At 34.8% G+C, this 23,272-nt stretch overlaps 1 protein-coding gene, 1 long non-coding RNA gene and 1 pseudogene across 4 annotated transcripts; all 3 read left to right on the top strand.

The window, feature by feature from the left end:
- The first annotated feature begins 1,684 nt into the window (after nt 1-1,684).
- LOC145059898 (uncharacterized) lies at nt 1,685-4,213 on the top strand. Its single transcript, XM_079007662.1, has one exon. It carries the CDS (start codon nt 1,685-1,687, stop codon nt 4,211-4,213), a length of 2,529 nt encoding a protein of 842 aa, XP_078863788.1.
- An 8,349-nt stretch (nt 4,214-12,562) lies between these two features.
- On the top strand, nt 12,563-19,097 carry LOC145059103 (uncharacterized). Of its 3 annotated transcripts, none has more exons than XR_013686629.1 (4): nt 12,563-12,735; nt 17,715-17,779; nt 17,966-18,035; nt 18,644-19,097. It is a non-coding gene; the product is annotated as an uncharacterized LOC145059103 (long non-coding RNA). The 3 variants fall into 3 exon arrangements; XR_013686628.1 differs by having other exon boundaries at nt 18,472-19,097; XR_013686627.1 differs by having other exon boundaries at nt 17,966-19,097.
- Nucleotides 12,747-17,209, top strand: LOC145059102 (receptor-like protein EIX2; annotated as a pseudogene).
- Nucleotides 19,098-23,272: the final 4,175 nt, after the last annotated feature.

The following is a 23,272-nucleotide window of genomic DNA, read 5'->3' as shown; positions in this document are numbered from 1 at the left end:
ATTAAAAGTGTAATAGGTTTCTAGCAAAAACAAACAAACATACAAACATACAATAAATATCGCTTTCTTCCGGATAATTCATAGCACATTCCACATCTCTCAGTTGCGGAAGTGCTTAGTGGATGATTCCGTAGTAGTACCATTGGAGGATATTTCGGTGGATGACCGCTTGAATTATATTGATAAACTGGTGGCGATTCTGGATCGGAAGACGAAAACCTTGAGGAATGTTAGGTGCATTTCATGCATTCATTTTTATAGTTTTAGTTCATAAAAGTGCATTACATTTAGGTTTAAACTCATGCATTTTGTATATTTTCGAGATTTTTCATGATGCAATTCCATTCACACGCTTTTAGGATATTTCAGGGACTTATGAAGGTTGGATCTTGTTGGAGGAAGTTATCAAGAGTTGGAGACAAAGTTGTAGAAGTTTTGGAGCTTTGAAGAGAAGAAATGAAGAAATGAAGAATTTGGCTTCACAGGAGTTTACACGGCCGTGTAAATGTATACCTATAATTTACACGGGCCGTGTAAACGTATATGCAAGGACATTCTACTTCGAAGACCTGGAAGAATTAAGCATTCTACTTTTCTTGTTTACACGGCCGTGTAAATGGAACCCTTTGGTTTACACGGGCCGTGTAAACGTCTCGGCAGTTTTTAAAGTGGTTTTGTCTTCTTATAATTCAGACAATCAGTTTTGATGGGAGTTAGGTCGGATTCTGGGAGAAAGGAAGGCGATTTTCAGAACTTTGGCAAGTAGATTAACACTTGGAAACACTTTAATTTCTTTTTTTGTAAGTCAATTTGAAGTTTAAACTTGTTTGATTTGTAGTCCAACCTAGATATGTGTGGTTGATTTTATTATCATTTCCGAATCTGAACTCTTAAGTATGTGTTGTTAGGTTGTAACTTGAATTTGACTTATGTTTAACATCTAGTAATCTTTGATTTGATCTTAATCATGTGTTTGGTTAGTTCTCTTTTTCACTTGATCAATGAACTAGGGTTCTATTCAATCTAGTTAATCAAATCATGAAATTCGTATATGTTTTATGATTTGATGTTAGTAACACTCACTTACTTGGTTGTAATTAGATCAAAATTAGTGCAATCAAAGATTAAATGTTTATATTCCCAAGCTTAAGAGGAATGTTAAACATTGTTGGTAATTAGTGCAAGAACTTAATGTCATTTAATGATTTAATGTAAGAGCTTATTTGGGTTGAATCAATTAAATGAAGTTTTATTTAAAGAGCTTATTTTGAATAAAATACTTTTGCTAATTTGGATATTAGAGTTTATTAATATCCAACTTACCAACCTAGATTGAACATGAGTTATAATCATATTACATCTTTCAACATAATACATATATAAGAGTCAGAATCGGAAATGTACTTCTTTTACTACGTTTGTTTTCAATCTTTCTTATTTATGAAGTTTAATTCAAGTTTAAATACAAACCCCCATTTTAATATTACTTGTATTATGTGTGAAAATATGGCAAGATAAAAAGTCCCGTATCTCTGTGGACCGACCTTGCTTACTCTATACTATCTTTAGTATTAGAAATAGCAGTGATTTGAGTTATATTAATATTATTTTATCCCATCATTTGTTGGTTTGACAACCAAACAAATTGGCGCCGTTGCCGGGGATACGGTAGTACTAATTGTTTATGCCAAGATCTTTTCGCACAGGTACACCATTACCAGTTGATTTGGAGATAGAAAAATCTGCTAAACAGAGAAGGAAGCAAGCCAAACTTTTAAAGAAACAACAACAATCCAGAGCTTCTTCATCAAATCCATCAACTACATCCTCTCCAACATCCAAAAGTATCACCCCACCATCTTCACCTACTCCTACCATGGCAGACAACCATGGAGGACATCAAAATCCTCCACATCCACCACCTGAACAAACCTTTAGACAATGGGCCACTCAAGATGTCATCCAACAACCTTTGTGCATAAATTACCCTGCAGCAATCAACTTTGAACTCAAGTCTGGACTCAGCCATTTGTTACCCTCATTCTGTGGTCTTGAGAATGAAGACCCACATAAATTCCTTAAGGAATTTCATGTTGTTTGTGTGGGTATGAAGCCACATGAAGTCACAGAAGATCAAATCAAGTTAAGGGCATTCCCCTTTGCTTTACAAGATTCAGCTAAGGAGTGGTTGTATGACTTACCACCGGGGTCAGTCACAACATGGAATGAACTTGCAAGGATGTTTCTGGATAAATATTTTCCCGAAATGAGAGCTTCAGCTTTACGAAGAGAGATAATTGGAATCAAGCAACAAAAGAGAGAAGCCTTGCATACTTATTGGGAACGGTTCAAGAAATTGTGCTCAAAATGTCCACAACATGGGATTACCGAATATCAATTGTTGCAGTATTTTTGTGAAAGAATGTCATCTTGGGATAGGAGATTACTTAATGCATCAAGTGGTGGATCTATAGCTGATAAGACTCCAACAGAAATTAGAGCTCTTATCAAGAATATGGCAGAAGAGTCCAAGCATACAGTCCAAGAAGAAGAATGGTACATGGATGCACCCCGAGGTGTAAAGGAGGTCCAAACTCCTCAAATTGAAGCTCAATTGTCCGAACTTACAAAAGTGGTTATGATGCTAGCCAAAGACAAAGGTGTGCAACCCACACCCCATCCATGTGGTATTTGTACTCAAGTGGGGCATCCAACCGACATGTGCCCTCAACTTCAAGAGGAAGATTATGAAGAAGCAAAAACCATGGGAGGTTTTCTTAGGTCTAGTCAAAGGGGATATGAGCAGCCATTAGGTGATCAAAGATGGAACAACAATCAAGGTTGGGGAGGAAATCAACAAGGGAACTATCAACCAAGTCAACCACATCAATACCAACAAAGACCACCTTTTCCACCACAAAACTTTCAGCCAAGGCAACCACAACACCCTCCTCAACAAGCGGATTCATCAAGTATGTCTTTAGAGGACATAGTAAAAAGTTTGGCAACTAGTACACAAGCTTTCCAACAAGAGACAAGAGCAAGCATAAAGAACTTAGAGAAACAAGTTTCACAGCTTGCTATTTCCGTAAGCAAACTAGAATCTCAAGGAAAGTTGCCTGCCCAAACTGAAGCAAACCCAAAGCACAATGTGTGTGCCATCACATTGAGAGGCGGGAAAAGCTATGATGGTCCAAAATTTTCGGTTGATCAAAAAGAAGATGAAATAGTGGTTGAAGAGGCAACCAAAGAAGAGAAGGAGGAAGAGAAAACAAGCGAAAAGAAGCCTTTCATCGCCGAGTCCAAAGTCACACCTGCTCCATTTCCCGAAAGATTAAAGAGCACGAAGAAAGAACGGGAGGAGAATGACATCATGCAAATGTTCAAGAGAGTTCAAATCAACATTCCACTCCTCGAGGTCATCAAGCAGGTACCTAGATACGCAAGGTTCCTTAAGGATCTTTGTGTATCTAAAAAGAAATTAAAAGGAAATCAAGTCGTAACGGTTGGGGAGCATGTATCCGCGGTTTTGCAAAAGAGGATGCCCCCAAAGTGCAAGGATCCTGGTGTCTTTACCGTGCCTTGCAAGTTGGGAAATCTTTATGTACCCCGAGCTACGCTTGATCTAGGTGCATCTGTAAATGTCCTACCATATTCTCTTTTCAAATCAATTGGTGTAGGAACATTGAGCAAAACCGGTGTGATCATCCAACTTGCTGATCGGTCTTTGGTACACCCAAAGGGAGTATTAGAGGACGTGTTAGTGCAAGTTGATGAATTTGTCTTCCCGGCTGATTTTTATGTCTTAGATATGGGAGACGATGACTCTCCAAGTTCAAGTTCCATTCTTTTGGGTAGACCTTTTCTTAAAACTTCTAAAACAAAAATCGATGTCTACAATGGAACCTTGAGTATGGAATTTGATGGTGAAGTTATCAACTTCAATGTGCATGAAGCAAAAAAGACTTCTTTTGATGTTCAATCTGTTAATTTTGTCAATTTGATCCATCCCTCAACAAAAAAGGGTTTGAACTTGTCTAACAATGAATTTCTGGAGTTAGTTTTGTCACGAAAACTAGACAGGGACAAAGCCAAAGAGCTTGCAAAGAAGTATGATATGGATAATGAAGTGTTGGAGATTTTAGAGTTTATTGATGACAAGAAGCATGTGAGGAGTTATGATATGTTAGAGAGTCCCACGTATCGAGACTGAAGCACAAATAGTTGGGGTCCAAGTCGAGCCAACGACATTAAAAAGGGGCGGCTAACCGGGAGGCAACCCAGGGGTATTTTTGTCATTTCGTATATTTTCATTGTATTTTCTTTATTTTCAAACTTCCAAGTTGTTTTTCATGCTAAAAAGGGTTAAAAATCATTTTTCGGGTAGTAGAGATTTAGCGGGTTGCAATTTCAAAAAGTGAAAAAAAAATCAAGTTTTTTTGGCTTTCTCAGAAGTTTACACGGCCGTGTAAACTTATGCTTTCCATTTCCACGGGCCGTGTAAACGATTAAACACGGTATTTTTGATTCAGGCGTTTACATGGCCGTGTAAATCCTCTCCTTTGATTTACACGGGCCGTGTAAACGCAAAAACAGGGCTGAACGATTTTAAAGTCAAATCTCGATTTTTCTAACTCATTCTTCACTCAATACCTGCGATTTCCTCTCTTCCTACTGCCCCCTTCGAAAAAAAAACCTTCCAAATACTCAATCTTCCTCAATTTTGCATAAAAAATCAAGCTCCAAGGTATGAAATTCTTCTCTTTTCTTCATCTTCTTTATCTTTCACATCTATTTCAACCTCTCATGGCCAATTTTGGGGTTTTTGAGCAAAACCCTAGAATTTTTGAACCTCAAAATTTCGACCTAATGCTTGAAATTTCTTGTAGGATAAGCTTGGGGATAGCTTGGGGAAGCATTGGATATCATCTTACCACCATTATCAAGCACAAATTGGTATAATTGTTCCACACTCTTACTTTGTGCATTTAGATAGAACCTCATTTTTTTGGGTGATTTTTTTTGGTGAGACTTGCTAGTTCTTGTGCTTCTATTGTCTTAATTGTGTGCAACTCTTTGTTGATTCATTTGGGTAATGGCTTCTCGGGGTAAAAGACCTAGAATTGGAAATTCACAAGATGAACAAGACCCACACCCCATGGACAACCCTTATGAATTTGGTCTAATTTTTGAGACCAATAGACAAGAGATATTGTATGCAAATCTTGTTACAAGAACCATGGGTGCTCAAAAATTTGTGGATATCCAAGCCCTCAAAGATTTGCATATCTATAAGGGTGTCCACAAGCTCTTTAAAAACATAGGATGGGAGGGTCTTTTGAATCTTCATGCAGTTAGTTACCAAACACCGATGTTGGAACTTTTGTCTTCCATTACCTTTGACTATCAAACTCATCTCCTGACTTTCCGTTTGCTCAATCAAACCCATCAGTTTCATGCTGACATTCTCTGTGATATGATTGGTGCTCCCAAAGCAAAAAGAGATGTATACACAGCAAAGGGCAGAAAAAAATATCATTTTTGAGCAAAACTGTACAAATTTTTGGAGAAGCATTTCTTGTGAGTATGATTATCAGTCAAGAACAGCCAAAGCTTCTATCATTATCCATCCGGTCTTGAAAGTCGCCCACCGGATCATTGCTTCTCTCTTATTCCCTCAAGAAGAGATTAGCAAGGCTAATAAGAAAGAGCTAGAAGTCTTGTGGTGTATGATTCATAAGCCTGCTGAAGTCCCTCATTTTGGTTGTTGGGTTATTCAAAAAATGCTCAGAAATGCTACGAGCCATGGTGGGTAGTTACATTGTGGAGGCATGGTTTCTGTTATTGCTGAGCATCTTGGCCTCCATTTACCCAACAACCCAACAAACATAGTCATGGGTCGTACTCGTCTATCCATTGATGTTATGGAAACAATGCATCTTTTCCACCGCCTTCCCACTGGGGATGTTCATTGGACAGTAGATGGGAAAGAGTATCTACGCATCGACGGCAGAAACAAGAAGATGCTCAATTTAGCCAATGACATTCCATCAACCACTTGGAAGCTCAAATCCAATTTAGGTGTTACAGTAGATCATAGTCCTCCACCCTCTCCTCCTCCTGCTCCTACTGCTGGTGCCTCTAGTTCATCTCGCCCCAATTCTTCTTCTGAACACAATCTTTATATGGGTGAGTTTGCACGTCTGAACCACCGTTACACAAGTATACAACAGGAAATCGGAGAAATTTATACGGGTGTCGCTGAAATCACTTCTGATTTTCAAGACTACCGTAACTTGCAAGAAGAGCATTGGGCCCAACAAGAGTTGCATTGGGCTGAGCAGGATCAAAGATGGGCCGCTCAAGAGCACCACAACCGCAACATTCATCACCTGCTAAGCGATATCCATAGAGTTCTTGTCCTCCCCACACAGCCGCAACCACCATCAACATCTCAACCCCAATGGCCGCCCTACTATCCTGCAGATTATCCTTCACAGTTCCCTCCATCTCAACCGCCCGGTCCTCAATAGGACAGCTATGCCTCTCTCCAAGCATCGAGGACGATGCTTATTTTAAGCTTGGGGAGGGGCATCCATCCATGCATTATCCTGTTGCATGATTGCATTGCATTATTTTTCTTTGTCATTTAAAAAAAAAAAAGTAAAATTTTTTGATCCAATTCCAAGCAGCCAAATCTTCTCAAAACAGTTGAGATGGTAAGTGAGTTGTATGCCTTGAGATTTTACTTGCTATTTTTATAAAAAAAATCTAAAAGCAAGTTAATCACACGAGCACATCTCCCGAAGCTACTTGTGCAAAGCAGAAAATGAGAAGATTGTCAACACTGGAGCATAACAGCAGGTATGAGTCGATTCTTTGGGACATATGACCGGTCTTATGAGTAGTAATGCTCAATTGAACTTAAAATGCCAAATTCAAAAGTTCATAAAAAGAATGCAAAATCTCAATGTCCCGCCTTCCAGCGCTCTTAAAAGTCCTTTCTACTTATTCCCTTTTATATACCCTGCTTGAGGACATAGCTTTCAACTATACTTACGGGTTTTTGCATGTTGACATTTAGTCCCCCGAAAAATGTCTTAGAAGTCCTCACGGTAATAGACCGTGAGATGTCCCATAACAAAAAAAGTCAAGGACGAAAATATAAAGAAATCGGCCGAATAAATAAATAAATTAAGTGTTATGTGTTAGCTTAGTTATTTGTATTTAAATAATAATAATAATATCAAAAAAATAAAATAAAATAAAATAAAAAAACTATTATTAAGTTAATCTGTGACCTTTGGGATTCGAACAATCTGAGGGGTGTTCTACACTTAATCACCTAAAGCTAAATTGTTTGGGATTGATTGGTTGAAAGTTCGCTACACGGGTTCCATAGAAAGTCATGAACTTAATAATAGCAAATAAAGCTAATCTGTGGCCTTTGCGGTTCGGGCAAGTAAACCCGAGGGATCTCTTCAAATCTAGCACACTAAGGTCATTTGATTTGGATGTGTTGGTTGGAAGCCCGTTACACGGATTTCAAAGAAAGCCATGAGCTTTATTTGTAAAAAAAATGTAATTAGGAAGTTTGTATATAGTTATGTTTATAGTTTAATTAGATATTGTGTTTAGGAAAAATACTTGGCTATCAAAAGATTTCCTTGGACTTGGATTTGAATTTATGACATGGGACTGAATGTTAATTACTTCGACTGGTGTAAGTGGTTTGAAGTTTGTAACCAATCTGGATAAATATTAGGGAATTTTTATAAAATATTTTTCAGAAAAAGATTGTTGTTAACCAACAAATAGTTGGAATCGGACATTGTTATATTTTATGAAACAAAGATGGTTGAGCATGTTTTGTCACATATAATTTCACGAGAGTAAGACCATAATTTGTTCCAAAAATTGATTTGATGATATTGAAAAGGAATAAGTGTTGTGATCTTTGATTCTGTTGAGTTGTACTAGGGAGTGGCTATAGTCTTATCTCTATTATCATATAATATTTTGAGATTAAAGTCAAGTTAACTCAAGGCATGACAGGTACATTCTCAACTATAGTACAAAACAAGGTAATTGGATTGGATCTTTTCATGTTTGTTTTTAATTTCATTCATTAAGTTTCAAATAGTTTTAACTTTAATTTCTTTTCTTCTATTTTATTTTATTTTCTCCGGTTTAAATTCCTTGTTCTTTCTTGAGGACAAGAAAGGTTCAAGCTTGGGGAGATTTGTTAGGTGCATTTCATGCATTCATTTTTATAGTTTTAGTTCATAAAAGTGCATTACATTTAGGTTTAAACTCATGCATTTTGTATATTTTCGGGATTTTTCATGATGCAATTCCATTCACACGCTTTTAGGATATTTCAGGGACTTATGAAGGTTGGATCTTGTTGGAGGAAGTTATCAAGAGTTGGAGACAAAGTTGTAGAAGTTTTGGAGCTTTGAAGAGAAGAAATGAAGAAATGAAGAATTTGGCTTCACAGGAGTTTACACGGCTGTGTAAATGTATACCTATAATTTACACGGGCCGTGTAAACGTATATGCAAGGACATTCTACTTCGAAGACCTGGAAGAATTAAGCATTCAACTTTTCTTGTTTACACGGCCGTGTAAATGGAACCCTTTGGTTTACACGGGCCGTGTAAACGTATTGGCAGTTTTTAAAGTGGTTTTGTCTTCTTATAATTCAGACAATCAGTTTTGATGGGAGTTAGGTCGGATTCTGGGAGAAAGGAAGGCGATTTTCAGAACTTTGGCAAGTAGATTAACACTTGGAAACACTTTAATTTCTTTTTTTGTAAGTCAATTTGAAGTTTAAACTTGTTTGATTTGTAGTCCAACCTAGATATGTGTGGTTGATTTTATTATCATTTCCGAATCTGAACTCTTAAGTATGTGTTGTTAGGTTGTAACTTGAATTTGACTTATGTTTAACATCTAGTAATCTTTGATTTGATCTTAATCATGTGTTTGGTTAGTTCTCTTTTTCACTTGATCAATGAACTAGGGTTCTATTCAATCTAGTTAATCAAATCATGAAATTCGTATATGTTTTATGATTTAATGTTAGTAACACTCACTTACTTGGTTGTAATTAGATCAAAATTAGTGCAATCAAAGATTAAATGTTTATATTCCCAAGCTTAAGAGGAATGTTAAACATTGTTGGTAATTAGTGCAAGAACTTAATGTCATTTAATGATTTAATGCAAGAGCTTATTTGGGTTGAATCAATTAAATGAAGTTTTATTTAAAGAGCTTATTTTGAATAAAATACTTTTGCTAATTTGGATATTAGAGTTTATTAATATCCAACTTACCAACCTAGATTGAACATGAGTTATAATCATATTACATCTTTCAACATAATACATATATAAGAGTCAGAATCGGAAATGTACTTCTTTTACTACGTTTGTTTTCAATCTTTCTTATTTATGAAGTTTAATTCAAGTTTAAATACAAACCCCCATTTTAATATTACTTGTATTATGTGTGAAAATATGGCAAGATAAAAAGTCCCGTATCTCTGTGGACCGACCCTGCTTACTCTATACTATCTTTAGTATTAGAAATAGCAGTGATTTGAGTTATATTAATATTATTTTATCCCATCATTTGTTGGTTTGACAACCAAACAAGGAACAAGGTTGTCGAGCTGGTGAAGGTGCAACGGCAGCACACACAAGGGTTCGGAGTGGACTTACGAGCCTGAGGATGAGATGAGGGAGCACTATCCGGAGTTGTTCGGGGCAGCGAACTTCGAGGACGATGTCTGATTCAAGTGGAGGAGAATTGTAACACATGGATCCTGGTATGTTTCATTATTGTCCTTTATTAGTTAAAAGTTACATTTTATCCTTTGGGGTAGTACGCGAGGCGTACCACATGGTACACTTAGTGTATTAAGCAGATGCAGATGGGATTGCGAGGCCTCGTATGTTGGGCGTACGACGGTTACACTTAGTGTACGAAGAGGATATGAAACCCTAATTTTAGGGTATTGCACCCTATTTAAGGACCTTAAGTCCTTAGGGCTAGCCTTTTTACCAGCCCCTAAACCTCCTAAAACCCTAAATCGACCCTTAAACCTTCTTGGTGGTATTCTTGAGCTCTTGAGAAATTTTTTGTGGTTATTTTTGCCTTTGTGAAGGAAGTAAAGAAGACTGAATGTGCTTTGCCTGGTGAGGAGTCTATAGATCTAGAATCATCACTCTCTTTACAAGACTTTTGAGGTATGAAGTTCATACCTTGGCTTGTAGATGTTTAGATCTATTTATGGCTTGATTTGTTATGTTTTTGGTCCCTTTTGAGTTGGTTGTTGAGCTAAGATGTTTGAAGGACTTATTCTTTTAGATCTGAGCTTATTAGGAGTTCTTTGAGCATAAAGATGCCAACATGAGGTATTGAGTCTCATGCATGCATTAAGTTACGCATTCCTTTTTTATGCTTAAGAGCTTCATTTAGACATTCATGAATGTAAAGTTAGCAACTTTACATGATAATCTAGCTCAAGGATGTCATATCTATGTTTTGGAGCAATGTCTTAATCGATTAAGGGTTAAAAGTGAGTTTTCGTTGAATATGTACGTACGATGGGCGTACAAGTCTGTATACGCCGTGTACAAGCCATTTAGTGTGTATGCTTAGCGTACAGCTCAGTACGCCCCGTGTACTTAGTCTGATGGGCTTCATATTTTCGGCTTCGGGTTTGGGCCAATCTTTTGGGCCTAGATGCTTGGGGTTTTGTTGGGTCATCTGAATGCAAGTGTTTTGGACTAAAAAAAATGGTGGGCCTTGGGATAAGGCCCATGCAAGAATTTTGGGCCTTGGATGGTTAGTTGGTTTTTGGGCCTTTTGGATTGTAAGTTTGGGTCTTAGTCTTAGACCAAACTATGTAAGGGTTAAAATGGTCTTTTTACCCTAAGTATGGACTGATAGTTATAGATTGGAATCCAATTGTTAATTAGGTGTTATTTGATATTGATAGCTCGGGGATTTGTCGGACTAGCAGCCAGGGATTTATGAGTGTGATTCAACAGTGCGAGGTGAGTTTCCTCACTGGGTTTAGCGGGTCGAAGACACCAATGCAACCATGATTATGCTATGTTAGTATGCTAGTTGTCTGCGTCACTCTTGCATATGTTATGTTCTTGTATGCTTATCGGGTGGGGCCTGATGATGGACGGGGCCCCTTATGTGTTTATTATGTATGGTATGTGTTATTTTGGGGAACTCACTAAGCTTTGTGCTTACGGTTTGCAGTTATGTTTTAGATATTTCCACTTCTAAAGGAAAAGGTTTGGGATGATTGCAAGGCACACACCACCTCGTTCCGCTTTTTGTTATTCACTCTGATCTGATATATTGTTTGATACACTTATTCTATGTGGATTGTATTGATGATATTTTGGAATATTGATTTTATTAAATTAAAAACAATATTTTTGGGTCTTATTTTTGGGACGTTATATATTTAAACTTATTGTGGACTTGTTGTATGATGATTTTGTGTGTTTGTTAAACTTATTAAGTTACTATTAAACTTTTATGCTTATTTACTTATATTCGTAAGATTAAAGTTAGATTTATACATTGTTGAATAATTTTCTTAATAATTAATGGTCCCTGATTAATTCCCGCCCAGACAATTAATCCCTAATCAACAGTCCACCGACTATCTAACGATTAGCGGTTTTTGCAACAATGGTTTTTCAAATAAAAATCATGAATATATTGTATAATCATTGTATATTTAATATTTGAAGTTGAAGAAAGTGAAATGTTATTTAATATTTAATAAAATAGAGTAACTAGTGAAATAATAATAGAATAACTAGAACCCTAGAGTTAAAAGTTGTCACAACATCGACTAAATGCTACTACAACACTATGATGATCTCAACTTCAACCCTCAAGATTAACCCTATTTTACCTTAGTTAATGACACGACAAACATATCAATTAAAATATGTATCATGAAATATGTAATCTATAAACAAAGACGAGCTTATAGCATGTCGTCTTGTTATAATTTGCTAAAATTTCAAGTTATTATTATGAAAATGTTAAACACGAGTTCATTATCTATCATTTAATTAAAGTTTTATGATGACTAAATGAATTACGTTCACATTTTTTTGGTTACATAATTTATATCTTATAATTTTTTTCTTAAATATGTTTATGACATATCTCAAATGTGTACTTGAATTTATTTTGTATATAATAATGCATCTTGCCCACTTCCTATTGTTATATATTTTTACTGTTTTATTTAAAATAAAATGTAGATCTTACTAATAATTTATACAAAAAACCTAACTTATAGCTAGTTGAATTATTGCACTCTTAGTTCTCTTTTATAATATAAACAAATACTTATGCATTTTGAGAAAATAAAATGGTAAACAAAAAACCATGTTTCATGGTATCATTGGGCCTACATTTTTTTTTTTGAGCAAACATGGAGCATGGGGCATGGGCCTTATATTGTATGGCCGTAGGCCTGTAGCCTGTTTGCCAATAGCAAAAACATTGGTGACTTTCTTACTGTCCAGCAAACCGATCGGAAGATGAAAACTACACAGATGACTGAACAACTATTAATTCAGCCGGTGATGGTGATGGTGAAGCAGTAGCAGGGCAAAAAAGAAATCAGCAATAAAAATCCCCAATTCAAGCCGAGGATATCAAACTCCGTCTCCGAGAGATCCGGTAACCTCTTTCTTAAACTTACACTAATTTTTTTCTTGTAAGCTTATAAGTCCGTTTTTCCGAAATTCTACGAAGTTTAGCCTGTGTACATTGGTTGATTGATGCTAATTGCTATGTGAGACTCTTAGTTTAATATTTCTCTTTATATTTTATTTTCCGTAGTGTAATTTTAATAGATCTCATCGTTTCTGATAATATTCAGTTAGCTATAAATGAATGAATCAAAAGTAGTTGTTGTTTTGTCCTTATGTTTCTCTTAGATTCTGATATCAGATTCAAAAATCGAGAAGGATGATTCTTATGACATAAAAAAAAGTTGTACTGCTGTCTAAATCGGTCTAGAGCATTTCTTACTTTATAAAAAAGAAAGACGTCTTTCTTTTTATCTTATTGAGTCAGCATTGAATTCTTTTTACATTATTGAGTCAATCAGTGCATTCTTTTTACATGAGTCACATTGCTTTCTTTTTACATTATTGTTTCAATCAGTGCATTCTCTTCAATTCTCCATAATGCCTTCTTCACTTCCCATGGGATTTCAGTATTCTAAAATGATAATATTATAATTAAATGTTATTTTTTTGTTGTAATTTTATGAACTATCTAAATGTGAAACTAAAAAAAAAACCCTTGTACAGATATTTTTATTAAATAATAGAACTCTATTTTTGGTTAGTAAGTAAAATATAATTATTGTAATTGTTGAGTTGTGGAATATTTTTTCCTGGCTCTTGAGTTGGGGTGTGATGGTTGATGGAAGGACTTGGAGGGATGGAGAGCCTTGAATGTAAGACGACCTGATTGTATGAAGCATGTAACCCTTGTGTTCTTTATTATTATCGCATCAGTTACATGTTTGTGTGTGTGTTGATCGTAATCATAAGCATTAATGTACATGAACTATAATTATACAAAAGAGGTTTCGAAAAATAAATTTATTAGGCTTAGATGAAATATTTTCTTCTCAAATTTGTATTTTTCGCGATGGTTATTTTGATGGATTTGATTTTGTTATAATGCAAATGACTTAAAGAGGGTGTGGATGAGAAATTGGTGTTGGTTGCAAAATGCTTTACATAGTCATTACATTCTTAGACCCAAATCGTCATATCCGTGTATTTCATGGATGGCTACTCTATCTGATTCCATCATTTTGTTCTTTTTTAGAATTATATCACATAATTTGATGACCAAAAAATATCAGAATATTGGAAAAGATATTAATATTAAATACAAATTTTCAATACTTGCAAGTCTTTGAAGGTTTACTTTGGGCCAATTTAAATTTCATGGAAAGTAAGTGTTGTATGCCCCATGCAAATAGGCCACCAATTTGAGTACATCCACTTTAACAATTCATTCACAGTTATCACTATATAAACCTTAATCTTCATAGGGACATCTTGGTACATACATCAACACAAACAAAAATCTGTATTACCATGATGCATCCTTGTGTTTTTATAATTTTTTCACTTGTCTTGCTACGCCTTCAGAATACAACTGCCAACCAATTGTTAGCAGTGGAAGGAGGAGGAGGAGATGATAAATGTGCTGCAAAAAAGTGTTTGGATAAGGAGAGGGATGCTCTCCTTCAATTCAAAGCAAACCTTCAAGACCCTGATGGTAGTCTCTCTACGTGGAGACCTGAAGATGATGACTGCTGTGCATGGGAAGGAGTCATATGTGACGACCAAACAGGTCATCATGTCACAGGGCTTCATATTCCCTCTGCTGGTCTTGAAGGTGAGATTAGCCATTCGTTGGTTAACTTAACCTACTTGAATCGTCTTCATCTTTCCTTCAATTCTTTTCATGGAACCATTCCCAGGTCCATTGGTTTCATGACCGAATTAAGGTACCTTGACCTTTCCTACAACTCCTTTTATGGAACCATTCCTCCAGAGTTTGGAAACCTCACCAACTTGCAGCGGCTTTCCCTTGAAGATGTTGGAATATGTAGAAGTGAAAGCCTAGAATGGTTGTCCCATCTATCTCATTTGGAGGAACTTGCTATGGGTGGGATTTCCCTTGCCAAAGCAAACCAGTTGGTAAATATGATTTCGACTCTCCCAAAACTATCATTTTTAAGTTTAGATGGATGTGAGCTCTCACTGGTCGTGCATCCATATTCTTCTTCATTTCTCAACTCTTCTTCTTCATCTATTCATACCCTTTCTCTCAGAAACAATAATCTCACCTCATCCATGTATCGTTGGTTGTTTCCCTTAACAAGTAATAAGCTTCGTTTTCTTTCTCTCTCTGGGAACATGTTAGTTAGATGGGTTACCCAAATATCTTGGTAACCTCTGTAGTTTGGAAGGTTTGTACTTCAATTATAACTCTGATGTTGTCAACTTTCCTTCTTTTCTGTACAACTTGTCTGGATGCACATCACTTACATTACAAAGCTTGTATGCTGAAAGAAGCCAATTTACAGGGTCTTTCTCTGATGACATCCAAAAGTTTAGTTCCCTTATAAGATTGCTCCTAGCAGATAATCACATAAATGGAACCATAAGCAAGAAATTTTGGGAACTATCCAACCTTAAACATATTGACCTTTCTCAAAATCATCTTAGTGGTGCCATCTTTGAAAACATTGGAAACTCGATGGCTTCTATTATAAATCTTTCAAAAAACCCACTCCAAGGAGTTCCTTCCACAGATCATATGTCAAACCTTTCTTATGTAAAGCAGCTTGATCTGAGCTCTTGCAACCTAGGGCCTCACTTCCCCAGATGGATTCAAAAACTGGAAAAACTAACCCGTCTTGATATTTCTAATACTAGAATTTCAGACACAGTTCCTCCAGAATTTTGGAACATGCAATTTAGATATTTGAATATCTCTTTCAACAACATCAGTGGGCAAGTATCAGATTTATCATCAAGAGATTTTGCCAAAACGATAGATTTGAGTTCTAACAGCTTTTACGGTCCAATACCGCATCTTCCTCCCTGTTTGGCATCATTAAATCTTTCAAGAAACAAATTCTCTGGAGGAATCTCCTTCATATGCCAATTTGTCGATGGGCTTTTACAATTTCTTGACCTCTCCCATAATTCTCTAATCGGACAAATTCCAGACTGTTTGTGGCATTTCAAAGAACTAAAAGTTCTCAATCTAGGTCACAACAGTCTATCCGGAAGGCTTCCTCCCTCTATTGGATCTTTAATAGAACTCGAGGTGTTGTATTTATACAAGAACAGCTTCTCTGGACAATTGCCTTTGTCTCTAAAGAATTGCACCAACTTAAACTTCTTGGATTTGGGGGCCAACAGATTCTCTGGCAACTTGCCTGCTTGGATTGGGGAAAACTTATCGGGGTTGTATGCTCTTATCCTAAGATCAAACAATTTCTTTGGAACCATCCCTTTACAAGTATGTCAATTACCGAACCTTCAAATTTTAGACTTTTCGAGGAACAATCTCCATGGAAGCATCCCCTCGTGTTTGAGTAATCTTACAAGAATGGCTCAAGAAGGACTCTTACCGCCACCAAACGTGCATCCCTATACAGCTCCATCATATTCACATCGATATCTTTCATATACACCTAAAATGTACAATGGCACTAGAGAGGAGTATGATGAAGAGGAGTATGTTGACCATGCGATGATCGAGTGGCAAGGAGACGAGCGTGAATTCACCCGTAATCTGGGATTGTTGAAGAGCATTGACCTGTCAAGCAACAATTTAACAGGAAACATCCCACATGAACTCACTAATCTTCATGAACTGCTTGCCTTGAACTTGTCAAAGAACGCTCTACTCGGAGAGATTCCACAGCAACTTGGTGAGATGAAAAATCTTTTAGCTTTGGATTTATCTAGAAATAGTTTATCAGGAGGGATACCAACCAGCATGTCTCAGATGACGTCATTGTGTTACCTAGACGTGTCGTGTAATAACTTGTCAGGGAGAATCCCATCCAGCACTCAACTCCAATCCTTTCAACCTTCAAGATACGATGGAAATGCAGGACTCTGTGGACCTCCCCTTTCCAGAAAATGTCCAGGAGATGAAGAATCACAATTTGGTAAAAGTGAGGGTGATGAGGAAGACATAGATGAAGATTGGGGGTGGTTCTATATTGGAGGGGGAACTGGTTTTGCTACTGGATTTTGGATAGCATGTGGGGCTCTACTTCTCAACCGTCGTGGGAGGCATGCATTTTTTCAGTTTTATGATAACTTCAAAGATTGGGTTTATGTGAAGGTGGTGGTGTTCATTGCAAAATTGTGGTGGATTGCACATATGTAGTTGTCTATATTTAATTCTTCTTTCCCGTTATGTCTGTTGCTTCACAAAACCTATTACTGTTCTTATTTTAGGACTAGAGGTATATAGTAATGTTAGACCATGTTTCACTTATACTTGGCAGGGGTTTTTAAGTCCCATTTATGAATAAAATTACCATCAACACCATGGGTGGCAATTTCCCGTTGTGTGGAATGCGATATTTTGTAAAGTTCATTATTTCAGTATCTACCTATTATTTTATTAATTTATTTTATCTTTTAACTGATTCTCAATGTAAGTTATTCGCAAAATTAGCACTCGAAAGATAATCAATCCTTATATTCAGGCGTCTTTTTATAGGTTATTTACAACAAAATTGGAGAATTTCCATTGACACATTATGTAGACTAAGGATAAGATGCAATCTATGAGCTCTAAATTTGGGGGTTTCAACTGAGATTTCTGTTTGCGCAAACTGCAAACTACAATAACCTGACTCTAAATTAGATTTATATAAACACAGTTCAAAAGTTGAGTGATAACGTGTTTGTAGTGCCCTCTGTTTGTTCTATCTTACAAAAACCCTTTTATAATTATAGTAGGCTGTCATAGACCTATTTATCGATTTGGATCAATTGCAATAGTCATTAGCGTAGATATTGTTTGTGACTTCTATTTTCTGATTATGAATAAATCAGAAAATCAACTCCTATCTTTTTTTTTCTTTTTTGCAGATTTTCAAATATATTGTATGCGATTCTTGAGCTTGTGGCCTTGGCTGCAACTTTCATTTCGAAAGGTAATAAATTTAAGTTGTACGTGCAATCTTATTTCTTTGAGTACAACCGATTGGTTGACCATTCATGCTTTGTATTATATCAGTCTGTTTAATACTATGCATTCATAGACTAATGGAATTATGTTATTATTTCGTCGAAGCCCTTCTTTATTGAAAATGATGTTATCTTTTGTCTTTTAATCTCAGTTGATTAGTGATCAGGTGCTCTGCTAGGCAAATGTGAGGCATGTATACTTCAACATACCAATGGAATCAGGTTCCTTGGTTTCTCTTTAATTAAAAATTGCTTTATTTGCATTTATTTATAAAAAAATTAACATGGTCCTGTGGTGTGCATTTTTCCGGGTTTTCGTCCAAACCCGAAAAAAAAGGCCCCGTTAGAATTTGATATCGAATTATTATTATAGCCTAGAGCATAGTTGTTGGTCCATTTGGCAATAGTATTTGTATTATAAATTAAAAACCCCCCACCCATCTTTTAAAATTATGATTAATTTGTGACAAAACTGCAAAAATGATCCTGTGGTATGCATTTTTTCCTGGTTTTCATCCAAACTTCGAATTTTTTGACTTCATAGTCCTCTTAGCCATGTTTTTATGTGGAAATGGTCCCTCTGAAAATTTAAATGACTATTATACCCTTCTATTCTTATTTTTACATATTTTTAATATCTATTTTAATATTTTAATAGTTAAAACAATAGAAGGGGGCCCACACACATCCTCTCTCTCTCTCTCTCTCTCTCTCTCTCTCTCTCTCCAAAATCAATCAATCAATCCACCCCCCAAAACAGAAATTTTGAATCTTCCCAACTACGGATTTGGCGTAAGGATCCGATTCATATGATCCTGGAGAACCTGCAGGTCCATTGTAGCGTGGTGGTGCATTTGAGCTACCCAAACCCAATGGCGTCGTGTTCTTGTCTACTAAAACAAGCTAGGGGGAGCCTCGAAGCACCCATCAGCTGGCTAACGACAGCGTACGAGGAGAACAGCGGCCATCAGAGTCAAACTCGTTTGGTGTGAGAGCTGTGAGGATATATTTGATGGAGGTGAAAGATAGTCAAGCCAAGGCTTGAGGTATTCCATATGATTTCTTATGCGCGTGAGAGTGTGTGTGCTCATCTGATTTCATGTGTGTGTGTGTGTGTGTTTGAATCTGAAACCCTAAACATGTATGGGTGTGTGAAGTCGATTATGGAAAACAAACATATAGGTTTGCATTTCAAGAACATGTTTATGCCAAGGTATTCTTGGGTGGATCTGAGATCTCTTTCTTCTCTTTCCTCTCTTTAGGAACAAAATCAAAATTAAACAAGTGAGTTTGTGAATGAAGGGGTTGTTTTGGGTTCTTCAGATCTGGATATAACAAGTGAGTTTGTGAATGAAGGGGTTGTTTTGATTTCATGTGTGTGTGTGTTTGAGAGAGAGAGAGAGAGAGAGAGAGAGAGGTTTGAATATGTACAACTAGGTTATAACCCGTGTACTACACGGAACTAACGTAAAATCATTTTAGAAGTTAATAGACGTTATAATTAATAATACATTTGCAAACAAATATTTTTTAGAAGCTTAAAGGTTTTGTCCGTAACTATAAAATTGTTAGTTTAAACCCATAGAAATTATGGTTGTGTAAGATTAAAACTATTAATTTACAAAGATTTATTAATTTATTAATTTACAAAGATTAAAGCTTTGTCAGTAATTTTATAATTTTATTTTTAAATTAATATATACAATGTTATAAATATCCAATTTACTTATAATTGTCTTTTAAAATAAATACATACACTATTATGAATATCTGATTTACTTTTTATATATTTAGATATTTGATAAAATTGCAAAGTTGCATGATACAATATAAAATTTGAGTACAGTTAATGGTCAACTTACCAATTATACCCTCCTAGATTCAAAAAGAAAGAAAGAAAGTGGTTATTAACATACATATTAAATCAAAAGTAGTAATAAGTAATTTAAAGGTTGTTTAAATTTCTGTAATTTAAAGGTTGTTCAAGTTTATGCGGAAGCAAATGACATGCCAATTGACTAAATATGGATATCTTGCAAGTTTAGATGCAGAATTTACCAAGATGAGGCTTTTCATGAGACCATATTCCTAATTTTGCCAAAAATAAATTGTGTGTTAGGTCCAGAAGGGTAATGATTGCTTGAAGTATTGAATGTATTTTTGACAATATTTTAAGCATTTATCTTAATGACATCTGAAAAATTATTAGACATTTATATTTATACTTCAAAAAGGTCAACTAAATAAGTAAATACCAACTTTGAAAGAGAGTAATTCAACCTCTAAATTTCTGATCATTTACTACCCAAAAACATCACCAGGAAGAATCTGTTTTGTAGGAAAATAAAATGATAACATATAAAAACATATATATGAAAAATGTATGTACAATGCATAATTCTAAGTCTTATTCTTTACACCATTTTAATTGTAATTTAAGAATTTTTATATTCACATGTAAAAAAATTAAAAGACAATAGAGGCTCATTAAAACCCAATTAAGTGATAAAAAGATAATTTTGTGATGTTAAAATTCCACAAACAAAATTGGGTTAGAATGCAATTTTTCTGTTCCATTACATGATAAATGAAGAAAAAAAGGAACGGAAATTAACAAATGGAGTGAATCACCTTCCTTCGGCAGTAGTTTATTCCATTGCTTCCTTCTCTGATCCATTATACTAAACACTACCTTATTCTTTTCAGTAATGATGCTTTAGCACATACCCCAATATGAGCTCATTTAAGCTTTGTGCATACCTTAAATAAATAGGTAGAAGTTTGTAATTATCACTAATTATTTCTACTTTTTCTTCACAACTCCAAATCCAACTTAATGATTGACAGGAGAAAGCAAATTATATGAAATAGTAAATCACCATTATATTTTTTTATCATCTTTAAACTTTATGCAGTAAGGAAAAACATTTGTAAATTGAAGAATTATCAAATGAGCGTTGCATTACCTCGACAAATCGAGGTTGATTCACCGATTGTTTTCCATGTTTCTTGAATAACAGGTCTTATCATACCCCCAAGAAACTATGATAGAAAAAGGTTGTAGGCTCCCAAGAGAGAATCTTGGTCTATTGATCTCCTCTTTTTCTATCTCATCACCATCACCACTGCATTCCACACAAATCAAGTTCAATTATCAAATTAAAAGGGATATAAATAATAACACCAATTACAACACTATCTACTTTTAAAGTAAAGAAGCAAAGTATACTTCTGTTGTACACTTATATATATATATATATATATATATATATATATATATATATATATATATATATAGAGTGATTACAAATTGGAATCCTAGCTTTCAAGAGGCTAGTTCTCTCCTTGAGCTTTAACTTTAACAAAAATAGATCCAAGAGGATGACCGACTGAATCTAAACTCCCACTTAAAGATAAACAACATCGACATATCCTAATTGACTAAAAGACCTTATTGCCCCCACCATCTTTACTTAAGCCACACTTAGAGAACCACAACCGAATGCGCATGGTTGTTTATAATATTATAGTCACATGAGAAGATAAGATGCAATTAAGAAACTGAATAAACCTAAGCACCATGGAAATAATGATGCATTTGGAGAATCTTTGTGTGTGTGTGTGTATATATATATATACATATATATATATATATATATATATATATATATATATATATATCACATTAGTTGTTGTAATTCTCCTATAAGTGCTTTTATATATATATATATATATATATATATATATATATATATATATATATATATATATATATATATCACATTAGTTGTTGTAATTCTCCTATAAGTGCTTCTGTGCTTGAATCATACCAATCATAGATTAAAAGATAACTTTCCTTGTGAACTCAAATACCATTTTTCCTAATTTTTTTTTGCAGTGCTTTTATATACTCGAAAGGGATATTGAAAGTGCACATCTCTAACTACCACAAATTTCCATATACAAATGCATAAAGTCCCCCTACTGTGGGCTATCTACCACACTTATGATCGACATCTTAGCTTTTCTCATTGCAATCTCAAAAAGCCACAAACTTTGTGTCTTAGTATAATGTTTAGTATATACACCGACAGTTGTATAGAAAATACGCACCTTGAATCTTGATGGCAGACCTTGTACATTTCAAAGTTCAAAGTAGAACTTTCCTAAGATAAGAGTAATATGAAGGTTTGGAATTCATAAAAAAATGAAAATGAGACTTCAAATTTGGGATGTTTTTGGTGTTCTTCATCAGATCCAATTTACTCAAGGATAAAAAAAAAAGACAATGTACCTCCCTTTCCAGCAAACTACATCCAAATCTTTAACCCCATATCAATAATAATGATGTCGTCAATTTGATGTTATTCACGGTGAGGATTATGGTTCGATTAAAAACCCTAGAAAATTCAAAATACCAAAGAAAATTAAGAATCAAGAGTGATTTAGAAGAGAAGAAGGGTGGTTATAGGCATCCTTTCTCTTGTATGGAAGATTCATGATAATCAACTCTCAAAATCGATGGCAGAATTACAGTGAGGAAATGCGTTTCAATTATGTTTATTAGAGTTATTTTTGGTATCAGATAATATGTAAAACTGAATTGCTGATATTAAGGGATGTGATATATTACCCTAAACAACAATTGAGCGGGAATTTGAGTAAAAAGACATCCGGGTAAGGACACGTGGCAAGTGGGAGGTGCAAAAGAGGGATACGTGGCTTGCAAAGTACTCTTTTATTAAGAATAGATACACACATGACAATTATTTAAAAAGTTATAATAATAATAATAAATAATAAAAATGAAAACTATAAAAAAACAAATTATATAACTGACCAAATGCTTAACTTTAAAATATAATAAATGATCAAAATTGCAACTTATAAAGTACCAATAATTTAACTTTGGAATTATGAAGAATAAAAACGATTAAACCAAAAATGGTTTAGGGATAAAAATGTTTAAGAAGTGAAATTTAGGAGGTGCAAATGGAAAATGAAATGAAGAGTGCCCATGTGATTTTTAATTAATTTATATATATATATATATATATATATATATATATATATATATATATATATATATATATATATATATATATATATACACGAAATCTACATAAATTTAAGCACGAAAATGTAAAAAAAAAATACATCAAAACGTAGACAAATTCGAATTTAAACGACACGTAAATTAAAAAACAAGTAAATTTTTGAAAAAGAAATTAATGAAACGGAAGGTTTAAATTCCCATTGAAACATAGATCATCATGAATTTAAACTGAAACATATATAAAAATAAACATGTAAAAAATAGGTTTTTCAAGTTAATGAACCAAAATTATTAAAAAAATCAAATTATATAAAGTTTAAGGGTAAAAACGAAAGTTTAGAAAATAAATAAACCAAAATAACATTTTATAAAGATCAAAATGAAATCATCAAAGGGACATTTT

Source organism: Lactuca serriola, chromosome 6 (assembly GCF_051521515.1).
Source record: "Lactuca serriola cultivar US96UC23 chromosome 6, Lser_US96UC23_V15, whole genome shotgun sequence".
Classification (NCBI taxonomy): domain Eukaryota; kingdom Viridiplantae; phylum Streptophyta; class Magnoliopsida; order Asterales; family Asteraceae; genus Lactuca; species Lactuca serriola.
This window is presented reverse-complemented; position numbering and strand designations above follow the sequence as displayed.

Bases quoted from the DNA above. Each gene is read 5' to 3' on its own strand.
- LOC145059898 (XM_079007662.1), top strand. From the start codon at position 1,685: ATGCCAAGATCTTTTCGCACAGGTACACCATTACCAGTTGATTTGGAG.